The sequence below is a fragment of the Plectropomus leopardus genome, chromosome 18 (genome assembly GCF_026936395.1).
Source record: "Plectropomus leopardus strain MGB_pleo_1.0 chromosome 18, ASM2693639v1, whole genome shotgun sequence".
NCBI classification, from domain to species: Eukaryota; Metazoa; Chordata; class Actinopteri; order Perciformes; family Serranidae; genus Plectropomus; species Plectropomus leopardus.
The window spans coordinates 5,323,142-5,345,971 of NC_142193.1; the positions used below are offsets into that span (position 1 = coordinate 5,323,142).

Sequence of the window (22,830 nt, forward strand, 5' to 3'; positions counted from 1 at the left end):
CATAAGTTTATGATACTTTTAAGTTTTGTTCACAAATGATTACCACTTTAAGGACTTTTGAAGCTTAAATGCAGTAGCTAGAAGTAAAAAGATAATATCAGGCTATAAATGAACTTCACAGCAGTTGCGTGACTTCAGCTTAACATTCCTACCACAAGGCTGTAAAGTGTTCGGCATAATGACATTGACCTTCTGTTAACTATACCATTAACTTTGAGACAAGGAAACCATGCTAAAATGCTAACTTGTTTTCGAGTTTTTGGACTCATAAAGACAGCCTATTAGGCATATTAAAATGTCAGCCTGATGATGGCAGTAGATGAAAAGACAGAGGATCACCAAAGTTATTACAGTCCATCAGAATGTCTAAACCACATCTTATCACAGTCCATCCAATTGTTGTTGAGATTTTTTACTAAAAGCCAAAGATGTAAACCTCCTGGTGGCACTAGAGGAAAATTCAGGGTATCACTAAAGTCAGTAGAATTCATCCTCTGGGGAACATGATCATCTGAAACAAATTTAACAGCAGTCCATCTAATTACTGTTGACATATTTCAGTCTGGACCAAAGAGGTGGATCAATTGAAATGCATCTAGCATGGCTATACCTATGTCTTGATTTTCCTTGAGGTTTGCCTTGGGGATGCTTGTAAGTAAATGGAAGACCAACTGGCAGCTAGCTACTTTTTAATTGTTATTGTCCATGAAAAGTTGATTTTTTAGAGATACATGGTTTTCACAGGACAGTACAATAGTAAAACACTGACAGAGAACCTTTCATTGCGTAATGAATACTTTAAGTAATATAAGTACTGTAAATATTGCATATAATACAATACAATCTTTTACTCTGGTAAGGTTTTTAAACACAATTTTACTCATAATGAGGTATTTTTGCTGTGTGGTGTTAGTACTTCTGCTTATTTCAACATCCTTCCCATAATACATTTTACAGCACTGTGAGTGAAAGTAATGATTGGTTTCCTTGAGGTTTCTATCCAGAGTTGTGATTTATAGTCGGCTGTTGGATCAGCTAAAGCGATGCCTGTTATTGCACCAACACACAAATGTAATCTCCCCTGGAGCACTTCCAATGTCATACATGTCACATAAGTATGGACCTATTTACCTTCAGATTGATTCATGAGTCCACACACTGGGAGGAGGTCATATTTAACTGGGATTTATTCCCTTCAAACATGATCAAATACTCAACATCAGTAGTCAAGATCAACAATGTCGTTGATAAATGTATTTGTGTACACCCATACTCATTCTGTATGCTTCATAGAGCAGTCAATTTAAGGCATGCACAGGCACAAAAAGAGTCCGGTGTCAGGAGATAGCAATCAATATGAAGAGAAGGACATAATGAATTTGGCCGACGGTCTACTCATGCTTACAGTGTCCAGTCCCCACCCACCCCACCCCCCTCCCCACCTTTAAAAAAAGCAAGCAGGAAGCAGGTTATACTGAGCGTTACAAACAGTCGATTATCATGTAAATAGAAAAGGAGAGATCCAGAGAATGGGAATAGAATTATAAAAATACAAAGATTAGTTAATCAGGTGTCAAAACAGCATTTACAAAACAAATGAAAATGATAAACAGGAGTGAAGAAATCGGATAAGACGACAGGAAACAGAAGTGTTACGAACATTTATAAAACATCAGGATGCAGTGTAAACTGTGTTTTTGAAATGAGAAGTTCTGCAGAAGATTTTCAGCATTTCCACAAGCTTCTCTATTATGTTATATCTGCAGGTATACTATATACTTTAAGGCTCATTCTGGACTTTTCTTGAGTCTTTTTGGACTGTTATATGTCTATTAAATGCATCTAATTTTTCACAATTGTCATGTTTTAATTTTGCCTCTTAATTTATGGAGGCTCAAAGGTGCCTTGCTGATTTAAAAATAAATCAATTTAGTGCACACGATTTGTTAAACTCTTGCAAGAATGAAGCAAATTATGAGCTTTTAACAAAATGTATCAGCAAAAATTTTTACATGTTTAAGGGGGGGTCAAGATAATTTACCCTATAACAAATTGCTGTAAAACGCAACCAAATTCAACAGTACTGCAGTAACAAATTACACTGTAAATCTCACATTCTACTGTAGAATACTCTAATAAATTTAGTAAATGACAGTAATAACAATGTAAAGTAATAGTAGGATACTGGCAGCTAAAGTTGCTAATTAATAATTTGTAAATAATAATATATAATATAATAATAATAAAACTTGTAGCAGTGTTTAACGAGCAAAATTCAAAAGTATACTGACAAATTTCTGTCCCAAGTCAGGTTAAAATTGCATAAAATCTATGTGGCATTTCATGTATTCATGCCCACAAATGTGTTTTTATTCTCTCCATGACATGTTTTATTCAGGTTGTTCTCATGCACTGTATGTACATTTTCCTATGAAAAATAATGCACCAAAATTTGTACATCCCATGAACTAACCCAAGTATAACTAAAGCGTTTTTAGAAGGGTGCAATCTTGTAAGCAACATGCTTACAGGAATAAAGCGAGCGTTCTGGTTTGGAGGCAGGTTGGGGCAGTGGATGGGTCACAAAACACAGGGGGACTTTTCCAAAGAGACCGGTGTTCTTTTCCTAAACCTAGCCTCCGTAACGTAAAATTAACTAACTTCATGTTACAGACGCAACATCATTCATGGGCCGCTAATTCATTTTTGTGGAATATCATATGATAATTGTGTGAGTATTTTTTTAAGTTTTTTATTTTGTGATTGTTGTGTTCTTTAAGTGTGGGCTTGTAGGGAACTATTACTGAACAGATCTCTACAGATTTAATATTTATTGTTTTTCCAATTCCAAATGGTAGTTTGGGTGCCACATGAACAGCAAGAGCCCAATTTTGTACTTAAATTTAATAATAATGTTTTTAATGTTAAATTATTGAAGATAAAACTTTACTAAATACCAAAAATCTTCCTCAGAACCAATCATTTCTTTGTATGTATAGTTTTGTCTATTTACAGAAGTTCTGCCAGTAAAATTAGAGATATCTCTATAGATTTGTGGACAATTCAAGCCCTGCACATTAATATCATAATTGTAATTTCAGTGAGTGCAAATCTTCGATAGAGAAAACTACAAACAATAGCACGAGAGATTGAACAGTCAGTTAAAATCATCAAAGTGGAACAATGTGAGGCGCAGTTGATAAAACACTGTAGGCAACTCTGAGAGGTAGCGCAAGCAAAGTCCATACAAAACTGTGTATGAGTATCACAACCACAGCAGAACTGAGGGAAGCTAGCATTCATACTGACATCGAGCCGGGACCATTGTTTTGCATAATGTGATAAGTAAACAGGCATGCTACATACAGTAAAGGAGTGGGCTGAGGCAGAGTGGTGCCAAGAGCGGTACTTCCATCTCCACCTCTAAGCCTGACCTCGCCTGACCTCACCTCCACACACTGTTTCATTGGTGTAAATGTGTCACTGCTTTGACCCTTCAAGCAGATTTTAGTCTTCACAGCACTGACGTCCTCTACAAAAACACTCTTGTGCATTTTTTGGCAGCGAGTTATTTGTTGTATCAGTTATGACGAAGAGATAAAAAGGGGGGCTGTCTTTTCTGGGCGAACATTTTACAATTCCTCATATGATTTATTTACAAAGTGCTACTCAGTTAGCTCTCCTGCTAAATGAGGCTACCATCTTATGGAAAAGCAATCTGTAATAAATACTGTAAACATGCACAGGTTATAAGACATGATTTTAGTTCTATAACAACAGCTTATTTCCTCAAAAGTACTCCCGAAACAATCTGTCCACAAAGCGTCTGTTCGCACACATAATGAAACAAAAAGAGAAAGCTGTTCTTATGCAGGTTGGCTCACACCCTGGTGTTTGGCACGGCTCTGAAAGTTGAGAAACGCTGACTAGACAAGGACGAGACAAGCTTTATGACAGCTTTTCAGTGTAAAAAAAATCAAGCTGTTAATCAGCCAGATGCCCTACCACTCAAATGTAGTGTCTTCCAGTGTGTTTGTATAACTAAATAATGTCCCAGAAGGTGTTTACGGCCCACAAGGTTACTTTAACAAGAACAAAAGTACAGATTTTTAGGCTTGTTAACCCTCTGATATCTGGAGCGACGTCACTTTTCTTGTGCTGCCTTCAGACGCCTTTTACATGTTTTTAAACCTTGAGCAAATTTAAGGGATTTCTTTTAGAAACATGAAAAAAATGCAATGAGCAATTTGGTAAGAAATGAAAGAAAGTCAAGGGGAAAAATGTCTTGAGAAAAAGAAAAAAAATAACTAGGGAACAACTATATTTATAATTCTCATAATTACATATTTAAATTATGTTACAAAAAAAGTACTTTTTCCATATCATTTCCTTGTTTGCTTGTTTTGTTTACTTTTTTTTTAACCATTTTTCAGGTTATTTCCTTATATGTTTTACATACATTTGTTAGTAATTTTGGGTCATTTCTAACTTCTTTGCTCATTGTCTTTTTCCCATGTTTTTGAGAGAAATCAAGGCAATTTACCCCAGTTTCAAAGGTTTAATTGACCAAATTCCAAAATAAAGCACAAAAACTGTGTTGCCTCATCACAGAACAGGGCTTCATATATGTGTTTTTTTTTGTTTGTTTTTTCAGATTGATAGTAAGTATTTATAATAATAATGATGGATATTAAACCTACTACGGCTGGTGTTGTAGTGTGTTCATACTGTAAAAGTGCCATAAGTAAACTTCATATAAGTATATTATGAAAATACGCTGGATTTTCTGCAGCTTATGATGGAAGACCTCAGATACTAACTACCCGTCACTTTACATCCATTAAATGGGAAATGCTGCGCCTACTGTGGTCACAGAGAATAATTAAATATATTTAAACCAGAAAGACGCATTTACAAGGCCATGAGCCGGACTTTGACATCCCAACAACCACAGCTGAGCTTCATTTCTATAGTCTTCATCTAATGTAATGATAGTCGAGAGAGGAGTGATGACAATCCAGCCTGACAGACTGAAGAGCTATATGTAGAGAGCTGTGGAGAAACCCCATTCAAAATCCCATTAACATTTGTAACAATTCTAAGATTAAGAATCTTGGAACTGAGTCTTTCTCACGCTAATGTCATTAATTCAATATCAGTGTTATTTGAGCAGCCTTTTATGACCATTTTCTATAAACCCAAGATGTTTGCGGGCTAGAGATGGTTACAGCTCGCAAACTGTCCGAGAGTATGAAAAGTAAGCTTCAGGCTTCATTTGTCAGAGAGAAATGCAAAATAAGTTACAGAAGCTGGTGGAACAGACAGGATGTGACATCAGGACTTGAGCTATGATCGCCATGCAGCAGCAGCATGTCCATCTTCGTGTTTGTTCACCAAAGACACCCACAAAGAGCAGCTGGTTGATGAAACATAAGTCACTTTCATAGTACAAAGACAGTTTGCCCACATGTTCATGTTGATATCAGCAGCAACATTTCCCACTTTCAGTTCAGCTAAACACCAAGTCTCGAATTATTTGGCATCAAAAAGTGCAAAGTTTGCACCATCACTGAACCAGTCGCATAGAGACTCATTTCAAGGTCGCAATAATCCCATTTCCATCAAGACAGATGTGCATTTCCATGACAACCCTTGTTCATCGATGGGAGAATGTGGTCTGACGAGGAGATAAGCTGTTACCACAGAATGAAATGAACACTGTGTGATCCATTCTTTTCTCCTAATAATCAAAATCCAAAATTGGACGTCGTGTCGGGGAGTGTTGGTTGTGTCCGAGGTAGAGCGTCAGGCGGACCATGCTCGTCGTGCAGCAAGAAACAACAGCAAAGAACAGGAACAGATTTTTGTTTTTCATCCGGTGCAGGCGCTTGAGAACAATAGTGCTTCAGGAAGTCGGAGAAAGAACGGTGTCGTGTTGGTTGTGAAGTCGGTGTCGCTGTTCCAGATTATTTTAATCAGGGTTTTAATATCACTGTAGAGAGAAAGAAGACATAAATATGTTAAGTGCTTTTACGTCTTGGATGACATATTCTAAAGAGCTATGCAATGGTGGAATGTAACTAAATGTGTTTTGAGCTGCTTTATGTGACAAAGAGAACATCTGAGATACATTCTGCTGGTTCTCTAGATTCAAATAGCATTTTCAAATGTGGGTCAGAGCAACATAATCCCACATTTTCGGCCTTTTCGGCCATTAGATGTCCTTTCTTGACCTTGGCAACAGAACGTGGGACAAAGTAAGTAAAAAAAAGTAGACCCACATTCCAGAATTTTGTCGTTCCACAGCGACAATAGCCAGGGCTAGAGGCATTTTTTGGGACTGTCTTATTCTCATGAAAACGGAATTTCTTCAAATTTGGCACAAACGTCCATTTGGACACAACAATGAACTGGTTAGATTTTTAGTGGTCAGTGGTCAAGGTCAGTGTGACCTTGAACCCATCTTATTTGCATGAACATGATGCCTCAAAAACACCTTCAGCGAATTTCTTCAAATTTGGGAGAAACGTCCACTTTAGGTCAACAAAAACTAATTTGATTTTGGTGGTCAGATGTCAGAGTCACTTTTACCTATCCATTGCATTCTCATCAACACAATATCTCAAGAACACCTTCAGGGAATTTCTTCAGATTTGGCACAAACTCCGCTTGGACTCAACACACTGATTTGAATTAGGTGGTAGAGGATCAAAGGTCAAGGTAACTGTGACCTCACAAAACATGTTTTTGGTCATAACTCATAATATGTCTCTCTCTGTCTCTCTTTATATACATACATATAAAAGTCATTCATTTTAGACATTTCATATGCATAAGGTCAAAAGTTAATTTCACTGTAAAATCATAATGTTCTGAAAAACTGCTTTTCTGGCCATAACTTAACATCCTAACTCAGGAACAGAAGTGAAGACATTTAGTGAGATACTGAATTGGTGACACTGTCACAAATGGTCCTCTGTGACTCCATGTGTGTCTATATGAGTGTGATTTTTGTTTATTTGTCCCAGTTACTTGGTTTGTTTGGGTTTGTCTGTTGTGTTTCAATTTTGTCTCTCCTTTTTTCTCCTCCCACTCCTTGTCTGCACTCCTTTACTCTACACACCTGGTGGCAATCATCAATCAACACACCTGCCTGCAATCAGCCAGCAACCTGCAAGAGAGGTTTGTTGCAAGCAAAGTCCAGCTTTTTTATGATCTTTTCCATTTTTTGCCTGCCTTTTTGTTTGTTTGCCTGCCAGCCATCTAGTCCACACCTCCAGCTCAAGATACCACAAGAACACAGATCTTGACTCTTTAACCTTGACTGTATAGATGCTCTAAAGATGCATGTAAAGCATCCATGTTTTCACAGACATGGATGTAAACTGAATGTTCACCTTAACTGGTAGGCAGAGGCACATTATTTATACATCCTTAATTATTGTAATTTTTCTAGACATATAATTTGCAGAAATCTCAGTTAGGACTTCTATTAAGGATGAATCTGAAGCATATATTATCCTGTCTCCTTTGACAAATCGTGAGTTCAGATGTATTCTAACTAAAACAGGAAATCCCCTCTTTGCAAAGCCTAAATCTATTAAAGTATGTGTTCATATTCAGTAAAAAGTCATTGTGTTCTTTCAGACACCATTGATGGAATAAGTAAGAGACGGCTCATTGTGACAGATTCACTTTTAAAAGGAGTCTAAAGTCACTGGAGCCATTTTAGTGCACTGGCAGCCAAAATCAATACTAAGTTCAGCTCAATCTATCAAGCTGAATTTTGGGGAAGAAATGTCAAAAATTAATCAAACGAAATCAATATTTGTCATGGGTTTAAATCTTTTACTGTTTCAACATCATGTAGCTCAAAGAGCTGAGACATGCTGATATAAAATATGAATCTTGGGGTCTTCAAAGATCTTAGGGAAAATCCAGTCCGAAGGAGTTAAAAGTCCAGATGATACTTACATCCCCAGTTAAGGGCGATGGCTGCAGCGATGATGGCTATTCCTCCTAAGATGGAGACGATGGACAGAACCATGGCATTACGGCCCAAACGGCGAGCTCCATCCAGGTTGCCCTGCTGCAGACTGTTTCGGGACTGAACAGCAAAAACAATAAATAAAATGTGATCAAAATTAAAACTCAACTAACCTGTAAAACAATGTTTGTATATGTAGAATAGCTTACCTCAGGAACATTAGGTTTTGTTGAAAAAAATAAGTGAGTTGTGACAGAATGTCATTCGCACACGGGACTATTTCTTGGCTGCAAACAGTAACTTCCTCCGCTGGTTGCCTGGCAACTACCTAGAGCTATATTACATAAAGTGGCCCAGGGATGACATTTTTCTTTACACTGACACTGAAGTTACTCTAGTTCCCACATCAAAACACCACTGGGATTTTTCCATTGGATTTTGGATTACTGCAGAAAAGAAGCTTTGTGGTAAACAAATGTTTATGATACTACAGATTTTATTCAGCATTAGAAATGAACACCTCTTTTAGGATTTTTGAAGCCCAGATGCAGACGCCAGGATTATAAAGCTAATGTTAGGCTATTAAACCCAATTAACTTCGAGATAAGGGAACCAAGAGAGCTGAAATTCCAACTCATCTCCATGTTTTAGGGACTCATTCCTGGGACACTCTTTAGTCTATCTCCCCACACAACCAGTGTTGCCATCTCTTTTCCAATGGAAGTAGCTAGCACCAGCTCCAAAAGTCACTAAATGTCACCAGATGATGTGTTACATTCATTTGCATATCAATTACATCATAGCAAATTTATTTGCATAAAGCTTAGTTGTTGAGTCTGTTGCAGCAAGGAAAATACTGCTTGCCTGAAAATGGCAGAAGAGACCGGACTGTTGGCAGACGAGCCGTGGACGGTGATTACTTTGAGCAGCAGGCATAGGAATGAATGACAATATGATTTATTTTATTTTATTTTTTACTTCTTTTTCATTAGTAGTCTGAATAAGTTGCTAAATGTGTGGCTGTTTACACAACAACTATTCTTGCTACTCCTTCTGTCGCTGTGTAAACTGGCAATACACAGATCCTGTGAGAACACTGACATCATGGCTGCACTTTGCCCTTGAGCATTTTGTTTTAGACGAACAGCCATGCGTGAGTAGGAGGACAACAATAAAAACAATGGTGGACTCCAGAGCCGTGTTTGTGCTGCAGATTCAACTGAGTTTTTTAACGCTCTTCCAGCAAAGTGTAGATTTGTTGCACCACTACTGTGCGTTTATTGTCTTCTTCTTAGTTTATATTCAGCGCTCTGTAGAAAAACACCTTTGTATGCAAAGGCCTGGGTGTTCTGCTATGGTGTGTTATTACAAAGTTATTGGCCTGGCATGCATACTATAACATTTTTGGTTGTTTTTGCCAAAAAGGAGACTGTTTTTAGTAGGGCTGTTCTCATTTAAACATGGCCTAAATCAACCAAGAAAGTTGCCAAGTTGGCAACACTGAATACAACCTGATAATATCACTGAATATAACCTGATAGAGTAGCAGTGTGTCTAGCAACTCGTTTTGGAATTTTTCTGCCCTCTAATGCCCAAAATTGATTGGAGCAGTTTTAATTTAAACAGAAACATTTTAGATTCCTTATATGTTTGTGTCTGTACTTTTATTCACAGCAGTAGTGGCAGTAGTAGCAGTAACTCTTTTTGTTTTATCAACACCTTATTAAAAATGATGATATGCTACAGATTAATTCATTCATTAGTATTTGGGTTTCATTTCTAAACAAAAAAGAATGTCTGAAGTCGTACCATCACAGAGAAAGTAAGGGCTACAATGTTGATTGGCCACAGCGGACAGAAGCAGGACAGGATGGCCAGGATCAGGTAGTCCCTCGGCTTGGATCCATCCACAGTGGCCTCTGTGATGGCACTGGGCTGGCGGGTGAGCGAGGGCCTGGGAGAGCCCGCCGCCAACGAGCCGGACCGGCTGCCCAAACCAGGCCGGCCATTAGCATGGCCACCAGGCTTAGCATGAAGTTTGGGCGACACAGAGGACACTGTGGGAGATGTGTCCACCATGACAGGAGCAATGCCATTACCTTTAAGAGAAGACATTAGCAGAGAGGAATGAGTAAGAAGAAAACTGAACTACATATTTGTGTTTCTAGAGATTTACATGTCACAGTAGGAACCAATGGGTTTGGAGCTGAAAGCCACAGACAGAAGCAGTACTGAAAGGTGGACAAAGAAAATGCTGGCTCTGGTCTTTTCATAAGATTTTTAAAAATAGACTGAAAAAGCTTACCATTTAATAAATAATAGATTCCAAAGATTTAATTTTAACTACGTTAAAATCCCTTCATTCGACTCAAAGATGCAGCAAGTACTAGTGATCCCACTGTGAATCAACAGTCACACATCAAAACATACACAAGATTAGCAGTAAAATGCTACTTTGATAATATACAGTACATAAATAGTGTATCTTGTTATTTTGCACCACTGTTTAGTTCTTTGGCCTAATGTTTTGAGGAAGAAGAAGAAAAACTAGATGTGTCTGAGTAAAAAAACTAAAATCCTTGCATGGTATCCATGCAGAAGTGCAGGACACGTGTACTTACTGGCCTCCGTGTTCTCAGTTATTACTGTCAAATGCTCCATGTCCTCCGTTTGTTTGACCTCAGGGGCATGTGACGTCAGGGGCGGGGCTTGATGCTCTGCACTGGTCGGTTGAGAGGTCACGGCCTCTCCGTCCTGCTGCATGCTGACTGGCTGATCGGGCTGCTGGGACTCCTCCATGACACTGGTTGGCTGGGCGGCGCTGGGACTGGTGGCCATGAGTTGGTTAAAACGCAGATAAGAGTTTAAGAACAGCTGAGGGCAGGGTGCGGTCTGAAATAGATCAAGAAGTCAGCAACAAGAAGGGAGTGGTGGTTAAGTTAAGACAACAAAACAAGTTGGTTCTGTTTGGGAAAAGATTGCAGATGTCACCAAAAAAACACCCATCTTTCAGTGTCACAAACACAGATGGAAAGGCAATGGCGCATCACTAAAAAACACAGAGCCAAAAATTAACTGATGCAGCTTTAACTGAAATAGAGACATTTTGACTGGACTACTAGGTTTCTGAGTCAGTATTTCTATTATTATATTTATTTACTATTTTGCAGTTGAGGTTTGTCATTATTAATCTCAATATTTGTTGGTTTTTTGATATCTAACAAAATAAAGTCTAAACTTGGGCCACCATGAAGAAGGTGAGGTGAGCGTGTTGGTGATGGACCACAGAAGGAGAACGAGATGGCCAGCTCATGAAATATGACCCATTCAATCATTTTTGAAAGAAACTTACACATGCAGTTTTTATTATATGGTGAAATGCTTAAAGATTGCCAAAGCTTTGTAAAAGATGGACACAAAATAGGCAGTCACTAAGCACAAGCAGAGCAAGGAGTTCATAATCATCTTGTATGGTCAAGCATTTTGTGGATTCAAGAATATAATGTTTCTGATAACAAGGAAAAATAGTAAATAGAATCAAATTGGAAAGAACCCATCCATCCATCCATTTTCTTCCGCTTATCCGGGGTTGGGTCACGGGTACAGCAGCCTAAGCAGGGAAGCCTCTACTTCCCTCTCCCCAGCCACTTCGTCCAGCTCTACCCGGGGGATCCCGAGGTGTTCCCAGGCCAGCTGTGAGACATAGTCTCTCCAGCGTGTCCTGGGTCTTCCCCGAGGCCTCCTATGGGTGGGATGTGCCCTGAACACCTCACCAGGGAGGCGTCCTGGAGGCCTCCTAATTAGATGCCCGAGCCACCTCATCTGGCTCTTCTCAACGCGGAGGAGCAGCAGCCCTACTCCGAGCTCCTCCCGGATGACCGAGCTTCTCACCCTATCTCTAAGGGAGAGCCCAGCCACCCTACGGAGGAAGCTCATTTCAGGCGCTTGTACCCGCAATCTTGTTCTTTCGGTCTCTACCCAAAGCTTGTGACCATAGGTGAGGATAGGAGCGAAGATCGACCAGTAAATCGAGAACTTTGCCTTTCGGTTCAGCTCCCTCTTCACCACGACAGATCGGTGCAGAGTCCACATTACTGCAGACACTGCACCGATCCGCCGGTCAATCTCCCGCTCCATCCTTCCCTCACTCGTGAACAAGACCCCGAGGTACTTAAACTCCTCCACTTGGGGCAGGATCTCATCCCCGACCTGAAGAGGGCACTCCACCCTTTTCCGGTTGAGAACCATGTCCTCAGATTTGGAAGCACTGGTTTTCATCCTGGCCGCTTCACACATGACTGCAAACCAATCCAGTGAGAGCTGGAGGCCACGGCCTGATGAAATCAACAGGACCACATCATCTGCAAAAAGCAGGTACCCAATCCTGAGGTCACCAAATCGGACCCCCTCAACACCCTGGCTGCGCCTAGAAATTGTGACCATAAAAATTATGAACAGAATCGGTGACAAAGGGCTGCCCTGGTGGAGTCCAACCCTCACTGGAAACGAGACCGACTTACTGCCGGCAATGCGGAAAGAACAACTATCTAAATATTGTCTATGAGAAAATGTATTCAGCGACTTAACATCTCTGAAACTGAAGCATGACTTTTAATGAAAAACAGCAGCATAAAGCAAGTTCAGAAAATGTCAATTATCGCCACTAATTACACGCAGTGTTTCCTTGCAAAAATACACCTACACTTTCATAGGAAATGCTTATTACATTCATACAGTCTTTCAAAATAAACCAAAATTCATTTTAGCGTTACCTCTATATGTTTAGGCTGCAAAAGCATGTGTTTACTGTAGGTTTGGAAAAACTTGGTTTGGCTTAAAGTAAGTGCAGTTGTTACTAAAGTTATGTCATCATATCATGTGATATATGCTATGCTACACAGACTAGCCAACTATGTTGTTATCTAAATAAATTGATTGCTCCCGGGTGAAAGTCCGTAGTTTGTTTGACCTATCCACCTCTCCTTTTAACCCCCATCTCAAATTTGGACTTTTTTGCATTTCGTACTATGGGGGTTGCTGACAGTGTCACACACTGCTGCCACCCAGTGTGTATCATGCTGCTGTGAAGGGTGCCTTTGCGAATTGGTGTCTGACAGCAAGTTCCATGGACAAAGCACCGGTATTTGACAAGTTGGGAGACAGAACAGGCTGGACCAAACCACTTTTTTTTGTAAACCTTAACAAAAGTTTATGGGCCTTTTGATACAGGAAAGTCCAAACTAAGGTTTGTGTTTGTTACTCTGTCTAAATTCAACCTGGTCAATTTTGATTTCACATTGCAGTAATGCATGTAGCATCTCACAGCAAAGAAAACTGGTTATTTTTCCATCATTTAGCTTATTTTGTATTCTTGGCAATGTTTTTAGTCATTCAAATTTGGCTGTGGTGTGACAAACTCAGTACATTTTCATTCGTACTTTACATTGACTCTGAGAACACAACGTGCCATAGGTCCTGTCCTGTCCTGTCCTGTCCAGTCCTGTCCTTCCGTCATCAACTGTGGACATCTAATTCCAATAAACTCCATCTGTTGAGGAGGATCATGTGAAAAGTCTGAAAGCTCCAGAGCAGATACTAAATGGGCTTTGTTGTGAGACTGTTTAATCAGGAATGAAGTTGTTATTTGATAAATATCAGAAGTTACAGACCAAAGAAAGAAGAAAAAGAAAGTTGTTGTTCCCCTGAGCATAAAATCTAAATATAATACAGATCCATCCTTATTATATTTATATAATATATATATTACAGACTTATCTGTGTGGGCTGATAAGGTTGTTGATTTATTTCAGTGACTCAACAGATTCTGAGGTTTCTGGCTCCTGCTCTCTTGTGTAGGTGGAAGTGAGCTCAGTCTGTGTTTGCTTTAAGTCCCACTGGACAGTCACTGATGGACAAATATATCCCTCAACGCCTCTTTGAACCAGAAACACCATTAAACTAATTAACAATTAATCCACTGCAGATATTAACAGTCCTGTAACAGCGAAACTGTTGTATGAACAAACACAATAATTATAGTCAAGTATATTTACTTGAGTACAAATTTGATGTATATGAGCTTACTTTTCATGCCAATTTCTACTTCTACAGGGGATATATTGTAATTTTTACACACAACAGTATCTGACAGTTTTTTTTACTTTACTTTTTGCACACAAAACATTATTAAATATAATTTTTTGTTATAAGTTAAAGTTCTTAACATTTCATACCAGTATAGCTGAAACAATTAGACAATTTATCAGTTAGTGCCTTGACAGAAAATTAATAGAGACTGTTTTACTGTTTAATATCAAAATATTTAAAGTTTCCAGCTTCACAATGTGAAGATTTTCTGCTTTTCCTATTAATAATTTAATAAATCATTTAAAAATATTTTTAATTTATTTTGAATCATTGGATATTTGGACTGTTGTCTTGACAGAAAACCTTAACAAACATTGTTATGGTGTTGTTTGTAGTCATAAAACCACTGCTTTGCAATCTCTTTTTTGAAGAAAACAATCAATGTGTTCAGTCAATGTCAATCTCCAACTGTTTTAATTATGAATGAGAAATCCCTTCAATAGTTTCCTCATATGTGCACCAATTCACAACATTGTCTATATACATAGTTCTTTCCAGAAAATACCGGAAACATCGCTGTAAAAAAATCCCTTAATGTGTTAATGTACAAGAGAAATGTTCAGTAATCTTTGGAACATGTAAAGTAAACTGTAAACTGAACTTTAAAAAAATGTATTAAATCCTTGACAGATTCCATTAAAGACAGAGTGATGAAATAGAATTATTTATTGGCACATACATACACGTATTTCTCATAGATAATCATTTAAATGCAGACTTAGCCTAATTAAAAACTTGTGTTTTTTTTTTCTATATGTAACAATATAGCTATTTTTTATATTTCGAATGCATCTCTGGATCCGTTATGATGCACCGCTGAAAAGACTTTTAGTTTTCCTGCAGCAGCCTCCACACACTACTTTTTACATCCCATCCCATAAATCTTGTTCCTTTTGACGTCATTAAATATAATTGTGATACGCTGTTTGATAAGATGTTTCTCTGTCAGCAGTTTGTTCTAAACAGATCAGTAAGTCATTGATCATTTAAATGTAAGCGACAGCCTGCAGGACAAACAGTTTCTTAAAGAGCCGATTTGGGAGAAATCTGTGCTGCTGCAGCGACACACCAAATACTGTAAAGACTTGCCAGGACTCAATCGATGACTCCCCCCCCCCCCAAGGACCAAACACTGCGGTGCTGCTGCTACGCTCCATAACAGCTGACAAATGCAGTCTTTTGTTTCAAAAGTACACTTTATATTCATCCGTGTGTCTTCTGTTACAGCAGCCTGAGGGGCTCTAAGCTGCAGAGTCTTGTCAAATAAGATGCTGCTCTGCAAAGGACCTCTGCAGAAACCTGGGAAACACCTCCATGTTTAACAGTGACTTCAAGCATCTAATAATGATGTGGATGGGGTTACACTACAGTTTAAGGCCTGGTGCATCTTATCTAGACACTGCATTGTGTGTCAGTATACTTCCTGTTCTTAATCCAAAGTCATCAAATACCACCACTTTTGCTGTGATTTTGGTTTAGGATTCCAATGGCAAAAGCCAACTTTTGCGACACTATGATACACCACCAGGTGGCGCCAGCTGAGAATCTCAACGCATTCTAACTCCAAACTCCTCATATGGTGACGTTCGGTCAGGTGACCTTCCATGTCAACCCATGACGTTTTAGGTATCCTTCCCACGTCAAACTATGACATGCCGGGATGGTGCTACAGCAATGCACGTGGTGGGATGATGCAACCTGTTACTGTGATTTCAACAAATGCACGAGGGGTTGGACGAAGCTGCACGGTCCCTAAATTTACACAACAGTCTGGACTGTCATGATGGCTGGGATTAGGCTTCAAAGACATGCATGGTAAGGTTTAGGCAAAAAGGGCACATGGTAAGGTGTGGAAAATACATGCACATGCACACACACACACACAAATTCCAGACTCCCGCACAAAAAAATTGGTTGTTAAAACTCAGAACGTCAAAGCTTGACGTGACAGGGATACCTAACCTAAGGTTATAGGTTGACGTGGATGGTCGCCGCCCGACCGTCACTATGTCACAACTTCGGAATGAGACTGGGTTGAGAATGAAGCCACACTGAACAATTTGTGGTATTATGATACGCCACTGGAAGGGAAAACGGCACCTGGCTCTGCACCATGATAGGCAGATTGGCAGCATTAGTTAAGAATTCAGCCAAACAGCATGATACACCACCAGACAGCATCAGGTTGAAATGCTGCTGGTAACAACATAATATAAAGAGCAAAAATGTCCCTATCGGGCAGGTTGGCTAGGTAGTGGATGGATCTAATGAACCCAGGACTTTCATGCGGGAGTTCAGTGTTTGTTTCTCTTCTGCATGTGTGACACCTTACCATGTGCCTCCTTCCCCTAATCCTAACCATCCATGCCAGCATGTGCTTTTATTGACATCACACTGGGGGCATCCTAGAATGTTAACAGCAGACGCAGAAAAATACCTAAAACATAATATGTAGACACATGAGTCCACTACAAATTGGCCACATGTGACGACTACCACTACCCGAGAACATTTTGGACACCATGACTGTGTATATTTATTTATGTGAATGCAGGACTTTGAAATTTAGTATTTTCATAGTGTGGTATTAGTACTTCAGTGAAGGATTTGAATTATTCCTCCACTTGGAGTTATTCAAAGTTTCAGCTGACAAAGTTAAAGTTTGGGGCAGTTTCTCATTTTTTTTATTCTTTTTTTCCTCTGTATTGACCTTCAGCTGTGAAGAAAAGGTGAAAAGTATTTAATAAGGGGTCCTTACATGGGGTCACGGTCTAAACAACCAAACCTCACATCAATTAACCTGCTGTTGCTTTCAGTTCTTTTCTCAGTAAGTGGCAGGATTAGCGTCAGCTGCATCTCTCAGGAATCAGGGGGGAAAATTAGCAGGAAGAGACACCCATTAAAACCATCAGAGTGTGTTGTTTTTAGCTATGCAGCAGCAGCATAATGACTCCACACTCTGATAATGTTTGTTTCATGCTGATGGTTTAGACCATCAGTAAGCTGATGTATTGACATGATACAGATCTGTTATTAAATACTGGATAATGGCCGGTCAATGTCGTCCACAGTCAGGTCAGTCATTCTGAAAATCTCAATAGAAACCTGCAGACATTTAGTTTGCATTTAAAGAGTTTTAGTGTCCCTTAGCAAAAAAAAGAAATAAATGGCAAGCTATTCTGGGGGTAAAGTGTGTACATTTATAATCTTATTTAGTCTTTTTTTTCTCCTTGGAATAAATAGCATTTGGCAAAGTGCATACTGTTTCAGTCATAAATTTCTTCATAATTCTTTCAAGAAACTCTTTCCTTTCCTGGTATACATACTGACTAACCTTTTTTCTACCCAAAAAGAGTTATAGTCCTTTCCAGGAAGCTTCTAAGGAAATTGTTATTATTAATTAAAGGGATACCTTTAGCAGGAAACATGACTATAAACGATTCTATAAATGTCTTATTTACAATAGGTGCGGGTATGGCACCTGTAAAACGACAATTAAGCGTGAAAACCACCCTAAAAAATAATTTTGCTGTTTTATTTAAATACAAAATAATGAAATAGAAACTGCACATATTTCTGTCCTTTTACCAGTGTTTTCTTATTTAATCATTTAAAAGTGGATTTCTTTTAACTGTGTGGTTTATCTTTCTATTTGTAACAGTAATGTATCAGTTAATCTATTATGATAATCTGCTGGTTTCTTGCTGCAGATCATCTAGCCCAGTCTCCTAGAAATATTTAAAATGCCATGTTTCCCACTGAATTTGAATTTATGTGTGGCGGTAGCTTACATGGGGGTGGAAAAGAACTCTGAATTTTTTTCACTTTTTTTTCTTGTGTGTGTATCCTAGTGTATCTGTCTGTTTTTCTATATTTGGATGGGTTTTTTTGCTGGTCTGTAAATGCAGCACAGGTAGAACCCGTCTATATTTTCCTTAGCGGCAGTTTTCATGGTGGCAGGCACTATGAAATGTGTTAGAATTACATGCTAGCAACACAAAAAGTCAATTAGGATTTGTTGTAGTGGACACACAAACTAAGTATAAAAAGCAAGAAAGCCCACATTTGAGGGATGGTGGACAGATCTAACAAACATGGACTTATAAATATGGACTTTTAACCATGAAAATGATATTTGTGCATCATGTGAAACTAAAAGGCAATGCAACTATGCAAAGTACATAAGAAAATGTCACTTTTGTTTGGTAAATAATAATTTTATATTAAAGTATGATTATCTCTGTAAGATTGTGTTGTCTCTTTTCAAATATTGCATGTTTTATTTTATCATACAATATTACCTGTTCGCTTTCTTATTGAAATAATTACAATGATGAATTTATGTTATTAAATCATTTTTTGTCCATAATTAAAAGTGAATTACACTTTTAAAATTTCAACCCGTTGTAATATACTTGTTTTAAGACTATAACACCAGAGTATTGTATTTATTTTTTTCCTTATTCCTTTCAATTGTCAGTTTTAATAATGTTCATATATGTTTTGGATTCCCTTTTTGACTTGCATATTTTCTTTTTTATACATTTTTGTTCGATAATTGCATCACTGTAGCAGCTGTGCATTAGAGATCTGAGCCTTTATTTTTTTTTAAAAAAAAAAGAGTTTTATTCTGTTTATTGAGACTCAAAGAAAGAAAAAAGGTACATTTCTTGAAATGAGTTCATTTTAACCTGGAGACTGAATAAAGCAGGCAACTGACTGCAGAGCTGCAGAGCACTTTGGTACCTCTACAGTTCCCTGCAATAAAATAAAGCTCACACACGCAAAATTATACAAACATATTGCAGAGGCTGATTTTCAGCCTGCTCAGACCACCTGTTCGGCACAGATCAATTTTCAAAGCGCAGGAGTGCATAACATCCCATCATTCATGTTTAGTTTGACCTGTTTAACTTTGATATGTATTTCATTACAGGTTTCAGCATACAGCAGCAGAAATGTGCACCGCATCTCTTGTCTCCAATTCAGCATGCTGGTGCAGCATTCTGATTACTTCATTCACACCCAGAACTAACAGAAACTTTTTCTGTGGGTGTCTTCACACTCTTAATTCATCCGCATATGACAGCACAGCACATTGTACAAACACTCGTGCAAAAAAAAAAGAAATCCTTCTAATATCAGAGTAAAAAAGTATTCCTTTTTAAGCACGATTATGCATGCATGTGTGCAAACTGCAGTAAGGTATGCAAAATGAATTCCATTGTAAGTCATAAGAGAAGTTGTACTGCAAGTCCAATTAGTGAGTGCAGTAAGATCTCAGATGCCTCCCACACCACTGATGTCGATGCTGCGACAGATGGAGAGGATTTACTTAAAATCTTAAGTTCCATCCAAACAACATAATGAGCATTTTGTATTCTCTTTTTTATTTGCATCACTTTCAGCACGTGCTGGATAATAAACTGGGCTTTTTTTGTATCGCATCAATTTCCAGCGAGACATTAGAATTTTAATATTCTTTGATTCACTAAAATTTGGCTAAACTGTGGGTGGTGACACTCAATAAATAGTCTCCTTTTCTATATGCGGATTTGACAGAGCAGAGGGACAGAGAGGGAGAGGAGGCATGTTTTTTATGATGGATAGGAACTGCTGTGACGTTGGGAATGTGAGGTGCTGTCCTGTTCCTGCTGTGGATCACAGCTACAACTTTACTGCATGCTGAGGTGGTTGCAATGCTGCCCTGCCTATGTTCGGGAGAAGTGAGCATGCAGCCGTTGAGGTCAGGATGTGTGGACAGTTAAATCATTCCACAACCAGAACTGATTACCAGAACCATCTGGAAACATGAACAATTTTAAAGAAGGAACCAACAAACTAAGAAGACGCGAAAAAAGGACTAAATTACAGAGCACATGTTAAAGGAGCTGATGCATTTCACTGGAATGACAAATAAATATATAACTAATTGTTTTTTTTAGATCATCTCCACCAAAACATCAAGGCTGCAGGCTTAATCTGTGTCAACTAGTTTATGGGTCCGGCTTCATTTTCTAATCTATAGGTCTCTTTGGAGAGAGAAGAAGAAATTACTTAACGTGGTGGTAAAGAAAATATTAAGATCCTTTACTGCAGCGATAGTACTAGTACCACAATGTAAAAGAACTCTCTATATATTTTATATCATCACATTAGAATGATTTATGCATGAATGTAAAAGCAGGATTTCATTGTTGTGGCTAGTTCAGGTGGAGCTCATTTTGAATTATTGACTAATGATCATTTTCATTATTGATTAATCTGCTCATCATTTTCTTCATTGATTGATTGATTGTTTGGTTTGTAAAAATAATGAAAAATGCTGTCACAATGACCAGGGCCCCAAAGTGACACCTTCACAATGTTTGCTTTGTCCAACCAACAGTTAAACTCTCAACATTATTACTAATACATTACAATTATTGCAGTTATTGAAATGAAAAGCAGATCATCTCTAATATTACTGAAACTGGAACCATGAAATGTTTTTAAATGAAAAATGACTTCAACAGTTAGTTTCCAATTAATTTTCTGTCAATCAACTCATTGATTACCGTAAACCTTCAAATATAAGTTAGTCCCAATTAGATACCCAGTCCTTATTTTGGCAAATAAAGACCTGTCTCAATTAGAAGTCCAGTTACCACGCAGTTCATTTTTATAGACGTTCTTTGGATGTATAAAATCAGGTCATGGGCTACCTGCTGGAGATGCGTAGATACTGTTTAGATAACGCATACAAATATAAATGTTTAAACTTTAGCCAATATAGACATGCTACACACAATGTTAGCTTTGTAAGATTCTCTACAATTCGATTGTTCAGTTCATATAAGAGCCCGTCCCAAATATAAGTCTGTTGAGTTCAGTGGTTTAAGCAAATAAAAGCTTGGGCTATTAATTAAAGTTTTATGGAAATTAACTGCTCCTTTCAGCTGTACTTGTATAACCGCCTAACAAAGAAATCATATTCAAGAAACTTTTCATATCATTTGTGGGTCAAAATCTTCATTTGTAAAGTAACTTAAGCTACAAAATACATCTAGTGAAAAAGTATGAAAAGAAAATACTCAAGTACAAGTGCCTCAAAACTGTACTTAAGTATAGTACTTGAGTAAATGTACTTGGTTGCATTCCATCAGTGTTTAATGGATCATATTGTTCTGATCAAAAGTTTTAAATTTTAAATGAATCTCGCGTCTGTGTTTTGTGCCCAAAGTGCAGCTCTTCATCCTGCCGACTCACAGACTGACACACTGAGTTTTTGTCACCTCCTCTTCATCGTCCTCATCACACACACAGAGATTGTGAAGGCAGCCATGTTACTGTAAGCTGTGACTTAACTACAGTCACTTATTTTATCGCCTCACTGATAGTCAAATAATCTTCAGAGGCATTTAATAACCAGTCAAACAAGCATCATATTTTCACCATTTTAAAGCCTGATTTCTGTCGTTGAGCAGGTGGTGAGGATGTAGTGTTGAGACAATCAATAAAGATTAATCCTTCGCAATATTGTTTGTCATTTCTCGAAGAAAAATAAGGTTTATCTGCTGGTTAAAGCTGCTTTTTTTCCATTTAATATTTCTGTAAAATTAATTTGATTGTTTCAGACAAAGCAAGGTATTTGGCAATGAAAATAAATCATTAGTTTCTGATTATTATGTCATATACTCCATTATTTTCTTATGTAGGGAGGACATGACATGAATGTTAACAGAAGAGATGCTATATCTTCTCACAGTGTTTTTCTAGAAAATGAAGCCAGAAGTTTAAACTACAAATATATTCATTATTTCTGCGCACGCAGAAAAATCTAATAAGAATAATTCCCATTTTGTGAAGCAGCAAAGCTTGAAAACTGGGATGTAATGACTTGAAAGCAACATGACTCCAACCATATTTAATACATAATTAAAGATGCATGTCTGACATCATATACAAATGCAGCACCATCAGTGGCAAGAAAAAAAGGGGAAAGATCCAGATGGAAATGTGCTGCAGCTAGAGCCAGCCGACACACCCCTGAGTTACTGTAGCAGCAGCACATGTTTTACACACCAGACATGTGAAATGATAAAAAAAAAGGTTACCTCAGTGAGCTCCTACCTGGTCCTAGTCCATGGGAAGCTGCAGGCAGATGGTCATTGTGTCTCTGCTGCAGGAGGTACAGATCCAGTGGTGTGAGATGAAGCACTGAAAAAATCAAGCTTCACCCTGTTAGATCTTTCTAAAAAAAAAAAAGAACTGGTGGAATAGCTCTTTAGTCTGTTCCTGCAGTTATTGATTACTGTTATGATGACTGTTGGTGATGCAGAATGGTTGGATGGCGCTGCAGCAGCTTTCTGCCTGTTCCACTGCAAGAGGTAAAAGGAAAGGGAGGGGTGCTTTAAGATGTGTGTGTGTGTGTGTGTGTGTGTGTGTGTGTGTGTGTGTGTGTGTGTGTGTGTGTGTGTGTGTGTGTGCGTGCGTGCGTGTGTGTGTGTGTGCAGGACGCAGCACTTGCACTATAGTGGATTTCTTCATCTCCATCTCCCAGCAGTGTGAAGCTCACTGAAGCTAAGCAGTTACTGTCCAACCCAACAAAATAAAAGCCTAGTGAAGGGTGTGTGTGTGTGTGTGTGTGTGTGTGTGTGTGTGTGTGTGTGTGTGTGTGTGTGTGTGTAGTTAAAACACTCAGATCTGCACATTTA

General features: G+C 38.4%; 1 protein-coding gene across 3 annotated transcripts; it reads right to left on the reverse strand.

The window, feature by feature from the left end:
• Positions 1 to 1,169: 1,169 nt before the first annotated feature.
• Positions 1,170 to 22,579, reverse strand: LOC121956398 (trafficking regulator of GLUT4 1). Of its 3 annotated transcripts, none has more exons than XM_042504584.2 (5): positions 22,247 to 22,579; positions 10,609 to 10,814; positions 9,797 to 10,086; positions 7,975 to 8,107; positions 1,170 to 5,992 (listed from the first exon to the last, which is right to left on the reverse strand). In XM_042504584.2, the coding sequence occupies exons 2-5, from the start codon at positions 10,784 to 10,786 to the stop codon at positions 5,976 to 5,978; spliced, it is 618 nt and encodes a 205-aa protein (XP_042360518.1). In that variant the 5' UTR covers positions 10,787 to 10,814; positions 22,247 to 22,579; the 3' UTR covers positions 1,170 to 5,975. The 3 variants fall into 3 exon arrangements, with proteins under 3 accessions (XP_042360518.1, XP_042360517.1, XP_042360516.1); XM_042504583.2 differs by having other exon boundaries at positions 10,609 to 10,879; positions 22,231 to 22,573; XM_042504582.2 differs by having other exon boundaries at positions 10,609 to 10,879; positions 22,247 to 22,528.
• Positions 22,580 to 22,830: the final 251 nt, after the last annotated feature.